General features: G+C 30.3%; 1 protein-coding gene across 1 annotated transcript in view; it reads left to right on the top strand.

Annotated features, from left to right (window-relative positions):
• Positions 1-12,209, top strand: part of LOC129944321 (zwei Ig domain protein zig-8) — a 422,695-nt gene that overhangs the window by 301,317 nt on the left and 109,169 nt on the right. Inside the window, 1 exon segment of the mRNA XM_056053671.1 lies at positions 10,615-10,784. Coding sequence (XP_055909646.1) covers positions 10,615-10,784 — 170 coding nt within the window.

Genomic DNA, 12,209 nt, shown 5'->3' with positions numbered 1-12,209 from the left:
TTTCTCATTTTTCTAATGTTATAATTTTGTCTTCCATCTAAATCTTCCTTCCAAATGTGACCCAGTAATATAAAATGTTCCTTTTCTTATAAATAGAAGTTTTATCCTTTTTTCAAAGATATAATTCTGAGTTTTAAGAAGAATTGTTGATTTCCCAAAAATTCGTAACAATGTTTTTGAGGGAAATCGTCAATTTTCCTCTTAGCTTATTAGACTTCAATAATCCCCGAAGCTCTTTTCCAAAGAAATATTTACAAAATTCAGATTTTCTTAAAGGACTTCTTACTGTAGCCAAACAATTTCTTGGTTGTGAAAAGAAATAATATCAGCATTTTTTGCGGTTTTTAAAGTTAAACAATCCAACGCTAAACTATTGAATTTTTAGAAGAGCTGCAAACTCAGAAACGAAATATATAAAAAGCGTGTTTTATAATTTGAAATAGTAAGATCTTCTAGTATCATTTTATCCCACTTAATCGTCAAATTAATTTTACAGATAATTTTTTATTTCAAAAAGAAATGTTTTTGATTATTTTTTTATTTGTATTTTAGCAGATTTTAAATTCATTCAGTACTTTTTTTTGTTTGTACATACAAAATCACAAGATTGATTATTATTAGGAACTTCAAGAAAAATTTCTTTAAAAAGTTAAAGAAAATTGTGGTATTGTGTTTGCCTTTGTGATTTTATTAGTTTTTTTCTTCTTTGAGTAAATAAACGTTAATGCGTTAACGTTGTGTTATTCCAGCACAATTTGATTCTTCTAAAAAACTCGAAAGTTTAGAACTTGCCTTAATCATATCAACCTTAGGAATTTTTGAAAATTCTACATCAGATTCATCAGAAAAGGACTTCAGGATCGTTGTCAAGGGAGTTATTGATCATATCCATAATTTTGTTCTCTGATAAAACAGCAAATATTGAAGCATTCTTATCAGAGTCCACCCAATTTCTTGTTGCATTGACATCAAAATCCTCTGCTACTTCCATAATCTCGTCAATGGTATCTTGTTTTGAAAAAGTTTAAAAATCTTGATTATGTAAAAACAAACATTTTTTGATTTCGATAAAACTTACCTTCTTCCTTATTTTCGTGACAGAACAAATTGTGCCAAACATTGTTCAGAACATTAGTGGTAAGGAAATTCTAATAGTTAGAAACACCCCATAAAGCATTATTGATGTTAAATTACTTGAAAAAATGTATCCTATTTTCCGAGCTTACTAGCTTTCGAATAATCTCTTTGCGAAAATGGCAATTTAGGCTTTGAATCACGCCTTGGTCCATTGGCTAAATCAGAGAAGTGGAGTTTGGTGTAAAGTACCTCACTATTATATTTGCTGCTTTAAAATCATTAACGTCCTTCAACTGAATGCTTGTCGTTACATGCCAAAGTGTTTTAGGGCAAAAATTTATGAAAAAGGCTGGTTTCATCGGCATTCTGAATTTGCTCATTGCTGTTTGAATGAGTTCAGAGAATTCCTCTACAAATAGCGTAGCAGCTTCGTAGTCAACAGATTCTTTTAAACTTATTGCTTTCAAACCATGAATTCCATGTAGGTTTTTGAATTTTCCAAGGCATCCTTTAGAGTATACACATTCAGAGGCTATGTTTAGATTTTCACGAAGAAATTTAGCTATTTCCATTATCATTTGGCCTGAAATTGGAACTCATCGAAACCGGACCTGTCGAAACCGCTTAAACTTGCTGAGTCCACTTTGGGATTTACAGCTTTTCTGAGAGTTTAGCGCCTCTCCAATCCTTTTATAGTAAAACTTTCTGCGAGAAATTTGAAAATCTTGTCTATATTTCTTAGAATATCATACGAGTACACTGTTTGGGTTTCGATTTTATATCTTTTAGCTTTCATTTTCACAGGTACACTACTTTTACGATGTTCATTAATCAAATCATCCTTTTTCTTAATGGACAAAACTTTAATTATCTTTTAACAATAAATTGAATGACAATTTTGCAAGCTTTAAAGCTTTCTCTTCAAGATGCAATTTAGTTTCAGAAGTTCTCGTTAGTTATGAGTCTATATTTGGATCTATTTAATGTTTAAAAAAAACTTTTATATGATACTTTCATAAATTTTTAGAAAAACGTTTTGTTCTTAATTTTTAGTGCTGATTTCAAATCTAAGCTTTAATTTGAACTATTTGTCCAAATTTTATAACTACCCGTTTTCAACATTATTTTCAAATTTTGTAATATATTTCAAAAACTTGATATAATGGAATTTTCGAGAACACAGATTCGTTATAAAAACAAATCTTAATTCCAATATTTTGTGCCTTTTTCTATTGAAAACCGTTTTAGCATAAATGGCTTAGCGTTTTTTTCAGATTTTTGTAAGATAGGAGAAATTTAACAACTTAGGAAATTTTTTTCGAATTTCATATGAATTAATATAAACATTTCAAGTGAATACTAAAGAAACGGATTTTAGATTTAGAAAACCATCATGGATTTCGTCTTGAAGTAAGAAAGCCTCAATAAGCCTTATGTACGAGTACGTGTTTTTTCGAATTTAAGAACTTAGATCTCAATTATCTGACGAGATTATCACGTTTTTTAAGATATTGTTCATCAACTTCAGTCTTGCGTATATTTTAACAAAAATTTCAAGTACTCAAAACTTTTGTTAGCTACAGTTGGTTTTACCAAAAAATTACTTCAATTTTCAAATTAAAAATTTTGATGTCCCCATAAGAGTGGTATACAAAACTAAAGCGTATGGGTCAGGGATGTTTATGTTTATTCACCACTTTTTCCGAGTTTTGCCCATGTCTTTTGACAATTTGATCATAGAGGTCCAACAATAGAAGAATGTTTAGAACAACTAGAACAAAGCGGGGCTAGGTAAAGTCAGTTTTTTAAATCATTGGTTTCTCCAAAGCTAAACAAATAATGTTCTCTGAAAAATTGGACTGTCAAAAGTCTTAGAGTTTGACATCTGTTTTTTTCCTACTACACAAAACAAAGTTGAAGTCAGTTGCACTCAGCTTTCCAGTTAACATATTAAGAGCTCATAGAGCGCGCTCCGTCCTAACTCTGTCTACTAACTAAAAAAAGAAATGTAAATAGAGCGCTTTGATATATCTGAACAAAACACAGTTTCTTTTTTGTAGTCAAATTGAGTACTAAATAGTCAATTGTTGACTATTAAATAGTGAATTTTCAGCCGGTAACCCTGATAGTCAAAAGCACAATTTTCGGTTGTCAATTTTGGTATCCGACATTTGTTTACAACTTGGTAGTCAAATGACAACTGCAGCCATCAATATAAGACAACTTTGGTTGAAAGAAACTGCGGTAGTCCATATGGCAGTCCATATGGCGACTGCAGTATTCATATTAAAAAACTGTGGTAGTAAATGTGAAAATTGAGGAGGTCAATAAGACAACTTCTGTAGTTAACTTAACAACTTTCGTTGTAAGAAATTGAAACTACAGTTGTTATATTGAAAAACTGGGGTAGCCAAAATGAAAACTGCGATAGTCAATATGAAAATCTAAATCTAATTTGACAACCGGATAGTCAATATAACAATTTTCGATAGTCAATTTTGTTATTTAATATGAGAACCAAATTGTCACATTGACTACCGAAGTTTTTCTATATCGACTACTTTTGTTGTCATGTTGCTGAAGTCGAACAAAGAGACCGGTGATGACCGTCTGAAGGCGATCTTTTTAAGTACGCTGGAGCAGATCTGGTAAGGAGAGTGCAGAAGCTAGTTACTAAGATTTATTCGGAAGAAAGCACGCCCGAAGAGTGGAACTTTGGCACCATCTGCCCGATCCATACAAAACATGACCGCCTTCTCTGCGCCAACTACAGAGGCATTAGGATTTTTTTGGCAAATGTGTCACTTTTTCGTCAATTATTGTTTACAATTAAAATTAAAAATGTGTCTACGTCAAATAAATTCCAACTTTCAAACATTATTGTTTAAATAATACAGAAAAGCCTCAAATTAATACTGTTAAATTTAATTGTGTTAATTTATTTAATTCTCACTTCTAACACCTAAGGACCTTAGATAATTATCTTCACTTCATGTCACTTACATAATTAGATTTTTATGTTTCATAATTAGATTCTTATGTTTTTGACAGACATTATACCAATACTTGTTTTTCCTAGGGACACGTTTAAATTAATATTTAATTGAAAGTTGATAACTTTTGTCTACTATTTTCATTAATAACATCGTACTTTGCCGAAAGTTCAAGCCAGGTTAAGTTTAAATATTCTATTCGAAATACCTTCCATTTTGCATCATTTCAGCTTAAAATTATGAAACTCAGCATTATTACAAAAATCCATTTTGTCCGCATCATGTTTCTTTTTTGGTTTTTAATGACAAATCCTTATACAAAAGTCTGTAGGCCATAAGTTCAAAATACTCCATAATATATTATTGCAAACTGAAGCTTGCAATAAATCCTCAATAATCAATCTCTCCATGAATCGATAAGAACATTATTACATTTTAAGGACAAATAAAACATAGATACAGATTGATACATTTGTGTGAGTTATTGATGTAGAGTGTTTTGATATTTGATCAGTGTTGTCGCAGGAGTAAGGGTATTGTTATTATGTTCAAATTTGTACCCTACTAATTTTCATCACCCAATGATTTGTTTTTATTTTCTAGACACTCAAAAAGTATGAATATTATATTTTTTCAAATTTTACTAAACATGTAGTAAGTGTGTTTTCTCTTGTAAGCATTACGTGCATTGATTCTAAGAAACTCACACCCCTAAGGACATAAAATAATATTAAAAGCAAAAGCTTAACAACATTTTTACCAACACACAAAACATTCAAATTCTCTCAAGACATTCCATAATTCTCACTCTCGTTTAAAGAGGGGAGCATTTTTCTTCACCCCAAATTGAACACATATTAATTTTATTTCTTCCCAACAGTATCGTTATCGTATACGTATTAAAGTACTTCCATTTCAATTTTCAAAATAATATTACGACAACCCTGGTTTAAATGGAAAATAGATTGCAATCTATGTACGAACGAGTACGTTAACATTATGACGTTACCATTACAGCTTGAAGCTTATATATGAAATTGCAGTCAAACGTCAAAACCGTCTGGCGTATATTTTACGTAGTAGAATAGCTCACATCACATATCTCATGGGTATAAGGGCATCGATGATTGAAAATTATCTCAATAGGTTTATGGAGGCATTTATGATTGCCATCTTTATGACTTTTTGTCTTGTTTATTGTTTCCCTTATTGTGCTTGGAGCTAGAGCTAATTTTTTTTTGTTCTGTTCAATAAAGCTTCAATATTCAATCATTTTTCCATTGTATCGATGCATTGGATCAAAATACAGATTTTTGTATTGTTTGTTAGCAACCACACCCTGTTTATGGGATAGCAAACAAAAATTTAATTTTGATCCTTTGTGGGGGGAGAGAGGGCGAGGGATGGATGAGTGATAAAAGTTTCCGTCAACCAGTTCTTTTATTATAAAATAAAAGTCTACAATTTTATGGCAACTTTCATGGTGCTTTGACGACAAAAGTTAAGATGTATAAAATAATACAATGCATATAAAATACAAGCCTAGATATATGTAGGTTAAGTAGATTATGGCTAAATGAATGTACACGTTAAGTTTTTCTTTTCTGTTTATTGGATATAAGAACACCTTATGTCTGTAAACTATAAAAATGGATCATTATTTGAGGTCTATAGATAATATAATATATTGTTAGAGTAAGTTATGGGCTGCAGTTTTTATAGGCAGAGAAAAGGATAAAATTGTTGAGACATTGGCATTTTACCATGAGAGATAATAAAGTTCCTTTACTTATAAAAAAAGATGCTTGCACAAAGGATTTTCCAGAGGTTTGGATAGAGTACAAAAGATAGTACTTTATTATGTGCAGATTATTATAAATCTCACAGTTATAAACGCTAAAAAGGTTTTACAACTTTTTGAAGAACATCAAAAGTGTGAAAGCTTCTAAAGTGTTGGTGTTTTGTAATCAGATAAAAAAAGAAGATGAGAATATAAAAAAGTACAAGGACTTGTTTTTTTTGTTTTTCAAGAAAAGAAAGAGGTTGCAAATTTGTAATTCAATACTAAGTTTGTCATTGTTTCAGAGATGACAAAAGGGTTTAAGAACCCTGAACCATGTTCAAAATATATTAAAAGTCATTAATGTAGTTTGTGTTTTCTTTTGATATAAGCTAATACCAAATACTAAGGTTTTGGAATTTTTAATGTTCATTAAATCTTATATCTTAAGCCCATAAAAGAGCCTTTCAATAAGTAATTTCTTTTTTTTTAAATTATTCAATATTTCATGACTCTAGAGCATGCACCAAGTTTAAATTGAACCAATGCTATGAATTATAGACATGTAGACATCATTCCCAAATTTATGTATGAAAAGACCGGTAATACCGTCAACCTAAAATCAACACCAAATAGTAACATTTTCGGATGGAATTGAACCCTCATGGATCTTGATTGCTGGATTGATATTATCCTACGACAATTTTGATTTTTGAAGTATTAAGCATTCACCTAGAAAAGGTCTTATAGTTTGTCTTTTGTTAACAATTAGGGTCAGTTTTGAAATAACCTATAGGCCGTTTGACTATTCATATCAAAAATTACTCTTATAGAATTTGTCAATTCCTAGAATTTCTAGCAAGAGGCAGTACCCTTGGAAACAGCTTTAGGTGGCACAAGCAGGGATCAAACCTTAGATCTCTAGCATGACAATCCAACGTACTAACCATCATGCCACGTGCACTACATTACATTATGACAACATTACTCGCACACAGACATGGTTGAGAGTCGTAAGTCACTAGGCCCTAGTTCACGGGCTGTTGTGCCACCTAAAAAAAAAGAGGCTGGGATGCAACCCACACTGATAACTTCCCATCCCGTCTGTCGATTTGTCTTGCTTAAAAGAGTTTGTCTATATGTATTTTTACCAAATTTGCGCACTATTTTTTGTAGATTTTATTTTTTATGAAAAAACGGACTGTTGGATTTTTATATAAAAATTACTGAATATTGAAAACAATATTTTCTCTGAAATAAAATAAGTTTGAAGACAATATTTTAAATTTTTGAAAAGCTATTTGAGCCGAAAGTAAATTTTTACCAAGTTTTAGTATTGTTTTTTTTTTAGAGTTTTATTTTTTGTAAAAAAACTGTCAATTCGAATTTTTTAAAAATTTGCCAACTGTTGAAAACAATATTTCTTACAAGATAAAATTAGTTTAAAGCCAATATTTAAAATTTTTGAAGAGATATTTGAGTCGAAAATCAATTTTTACCAACTTTTATACATTTTTTTTGTAGGTTTTTATTTTTTGTAAAAAAACTGTCAATTAGATTTTTCTCAAAATTTATCCTAATGTTGAAAACAAAATTTTTTATAAGAAAAAATTAGTTAGAACCTATTATGTCAAAGTTTTTAAGAGATATTTGAGTCGAAAATCATTTTTTACGAACTTTTGTTAATTTTTTTTAGGTTTTTAATTTTTTGTACAAAAACTGTCAATTCGATTTTTTCAAACTTTGACTGAATGTTGACAACAAGATGTTTTGAAAGATAAAAGTAAATTAAAGCCAATATATCAAAGTTTTGAAAAGATATTTGAGTCGAAAATCAATTTTTACCAACTTTTATACATTTTTTTTTAGGTTTTTATTTTTTGTAAAAAAAACTGTCAATTAGATTTTTCTCAAAATGTATCCTTATGTTGAAAACTATTTTTCTTATAAGAAAAAATTAGTAAGAACCTATTATCTTAAAGTTTTTAAGAGATATTTGAGTCAAAAATCATTTTTTACGAACTTTTGTTAATTTTTTTTTCGGTTTTTAATTTTTTGTACAAAAACTGTCAAATCGATTTTTTTCAAACTTTAACTGACTGTTGACAACAAGATGTTTTGAAAGATAAAAGTAAATTAAAGCCAATATCTCAAAGTTTTAAAAAGATATTTGAGTCGAAAATCAATTTTTACCAACTTTTATACATTTTTTTTAGGTTTTTATTTTTTGTAAAAAAAACTGTCAATTAGATTTTTCTCAAAATGTATCCTTATGTTGAAAACAATATTTCTTATAAGAAAAAATTAGTTAGAACCTATTATCTCAAAGTTTTTAAGAGATATTTGAGTCGAAAATCATTTTTTACGAACTTTTGTTAATTTTTTTTTCGGTTTTTAATTTTTTGTACAAAAACTGTCAAATCGATTTTTTTCAAACTTTAACTGAATGTTGACAACAAGATGTTTTGAAAGATAAAAGAAAATTAAAGCCAATATCTCAAAGTTTTGAAAAGATATTTGAGTCGAAAATCAATTTTTACCAACTTTTATACATTTTTTTTAGGTTTTTATTTTTTGTAAAAAAAACTGTCAATTAGATTTTTCTCAAAATTTTATCAGATATCAAAAACATTATTCTTCGTTGCACAAAATTGGTTTAGAGATGAAATCATATTTCGGTCGTAAAATTTTGGAGGTGACAAATTTTTTTTTTCACTTTTATTGATTTATAAAAAAAACCGTTATATTGATTTTTTTCAAAAAATATACCTGTTTTGTGTCACGTTACAATATATTATATAAAATTTAATTCAAGTCTCTAGCGTTTTTGGTTCGTAAGATATTTAGGGTTAACCAAAATTTTCACCTTTTTTTCAAACTGCTATGGTAAAAAAACCACCCACGCAATTTTCTTGAGAGCCCTTTCTGCATCTTTCTGCCTTATTATCTGTATAAAAAAATTTATTTGAAGTCGATATCTCTTCTGGTTCTTGAGCTATGGACGACGAAAAAAACGTCGCGAACGTACGGACGTACGGACGTACGGACGTACGGACGTACAAACGTACGTACACACGCACGCACAGACATCTTTCTAAAAATCTTTTATTTCGACTCTAGGGACCTTGAAACATCGAGAAATGTCAAAATTTTCAATTTGACAAATCGGACCCATTACAATAACTTCCTATGGGAAGTTAAAAATAGGCTATTTAACAAATAAAAGTCGTTGTCTGTAGTTCATTACTTCAAGGCATTGGAATACATTGTGAATGGGACCAAGTCACAACACAAACACAACACGTACTATTTTTTGTAGATTGTATTTTTTATGGAAAACCGGACTGTTGGATTTTAATATAAAAATTACTGAATATCGAAAACAATATTTTCTGTGAAATAAAATAAGTTTGAAGCCAATATTTTAAATTTTTGAAAAGCTATTTGAGTCGAAAGTAATTTTTTACCAAGTTTTGTTAATTTTTTTTTCGGTTTTTAATTTTTTGTACAAAAACTGTCAATTCGATTTTTTTTAAATTTTACTGAATGGTAACAACAACATTTTTTGAAAGATAAAAGTAGTTTAAAGCCAATATCTACAATTTTTGAAAAGATATTTAAGTTGAAAATCAATTTTTACCAACTTTTATACATTTTTTTTAGGTTTTTATTTTTTGGAAAAAAAATGTGTATTCGATTTTTCTCAAATGTCAAAAACATTATTCTTCGTTGCACAAAATTGTTTTAGAGATGAAATCATATTTTAGACATAAGAGATTGGAAGTGACAAATTTTTTTTTAGTTTTTTGATTTATAAGAAAACCGTTAAATGGATTGGTTTAAAAAAATATACTTTTTTGATGTCACGTTACAATATATTATATAAAATTTAATTCAAGTCTCTAGAGCTTTTGGTTTGGAAGATATTCAGGGTTAACCAAAATGTTCACCTTTTTTTCAAACTGCTATGGTAAAAAAACCACCCACGCAATTTTCTTTCTGCATCTTTCTGCCTTATTATCTGTATAGCAAAATTTATTTGAAGTCGATATCTCTTCTGGTTCTTGAGCTATGGCCGACGAAAAAAAAGTCGCGAACATACGGACGAACGAACTTACGAACGTACGTACACACGCACGCAGAGACATCTTTCTAAGAATCTTTTATTTCGACGCTAGGGACCTTGAAACGTCGAGAAATGTCCACATTTTCAATTTGACAAATCGGACCCATTACAATAATAATCCTTAAAAAATGTATGGCTCCCACAGTTGCTGTCCAATTTTGAATAAATGATAATTAAGGCTGTTTCGAAGATTTTATATTTTAGAACAAGATCATAAAAAGCCAACGTTAAATTGTGAAAGTAGATTAAAACAGTTTTCAAAAACAACAATACAAGTTTTCAAAAAAATAAGAAAATCTTTTTTTCGAAACTTTTAGAAATTCTAGAATCAGTTAAAATGAAGAAAATAATTTTTTTTAAAAAGTTTCTTGAGATAATCTTCTTATACTTGAGGTCTACAAAAGTGTGTTAGTGCTTGAAACTTAAAATGATGATTTCATAGACTACTCAGTAACTTCATAACATCTTATTTGTAGTACTGTCCTTAAAACATTAAAGATACCATAATATTATTTAGTATTCAAAACACCTGTTCTTTACATAATTTCTTCGTTCAAAGTTTAAACAAATAAAAACATTTAATTTCAATATTTCCTTCGATTTTTTTGTTGTTAATTAATATTTATTTATTTTTACAGGATCACTCGAAGGCGCATCAAAACGATTCTTCACAGATTTTCTTCAAGAACTACCCACGCCCGGTACTGGAGGACCAACTTTTGATTCCACAGTGCCCGCAAATATAACCGGGCTAGTGGGGAAGACCGTCAAACTGGTGTGTCGAGTGAAAAACCTGGGAAATCGAACGGTAAGTACCTACTTAGATTACTATAAATAGAAAGTAAAATTCACAGCCCACTTTCCTATCCTATCCTACCCTAACTATCCTAACTACCATACCTAACCCTACAATATTGAATTCTTGCTCTGTTAGAATTTGTGATTTTTCAATTATCATCCATAATGGAATTTTCAATTTTTCCCTTTCCCTGAATGTTCTGGTTCTATATGTGTTCTGCTTTATATTAAGGTTAGCTATAGGTATATTGGGACTGTTAGTCTGAACGCTGTCCCACGATTATATCCAAACAAATGGCAAAAGTAAAGTTAATCTTTTGCTTTCCGTTTTTATCACAAAAAGGAGTAGCGTTTCGAGCTCGATCTCGAGTTGGAGCTCCCTCTCATCTCAACGAGTATTCCACTTCCACTCTGGGTAAATCGATTTTGTTTTTTTTTGCGTAGATACTACCTACCTTAGCTCTCTATCTACTACTTTTCCCTTTTTCTTCTTTTATTTTCCTATTTTATTTTGCTCTCCAAATTTACATTTCCATTTCATTTATCCCATTCAAAAATGAAAATGGAATAAAACCCATGCACCGTGCTTTATTTCCATAGCGCAAAAGTTAATAGTTTCGAGTACAGTAGCTATTGAGAGGACCAAGGATAGGGCTAGGGACACGATGCTGTGCTGGGAGATGCTAATTTGCCGATGCAGGGTATATTTTTCAGCCTCATCCTTTCTCTAGCTTTCTACTTAACGGAATAAAATATTCTGTAATGGTAGTAGAATCTTGCACTTTATATGGCAGTCATTCAGAAGGCTAGATTTCAGGATTTGGCTCTTCTTATATCGAATCCATGAAGATGCATTTCCTAAAGCAAATACACACCGGGCTATATGAATCTCTCCATAGTAATGGATTTTTGAATATATAAAAAAAGTAAAACTCTGGTATGTATGTACGAGTATATCTACACGTGTCACTGTCAGTGAGCCCGATCCTGATCCTGACTCAGTACCCGAACAGCAAGGGTGCGGGATCAGAATTTTGCATTTAAAATCTTACAAAAATCTGGGCGAGAAAGTTTGTTCGTCAAAATGCAATCATTGACGACAAGAACGAGGTTGGTAGGTAGATAAGTATATTCAGGGCGGTACGGTGTGGGTGGTAATGTTTGGCAGTTAAACGAAATCTTGTAGAAAGTGAAAAAGTGATTACGAGATAATTCACATGGAGATAAATATTATTGGAAAAGGATTTTCCGGAGGAGACAACGACGACGACAGTGACAATATTTGGAAAAGTAGAGGTAGATTGTAGATAGAATGCAAACTGATATACTTAAGACTTTTCAATGTCGATGCATCACGAAGCATGCAAAATTGAGAATTGATTCAGTTATATTTAGAGGAGAACAATATTTCCAACAAAATTAAAATAATCTCAAT

The sequence above is a fragment of the Eupeodes corollae genome, chromosome 2 (assembly GCF_945859685.1).
Source record: "Eupeodes corollae chromosome 2, idEupCoro1.1, whole genome shotgun sequence".
Classification (NCBI taxonomy): domain Eukaryota; kingdom Metazoa; phylum Arthropoda; class Insecta; order Diptera; family Syrphidae; genus Eupeodes; species Eupeodes corollae.
Note: the sequence above shows the minus strand (reverse complement) of the source record. Positions and strands in the feature narration are given on the sequence as shown.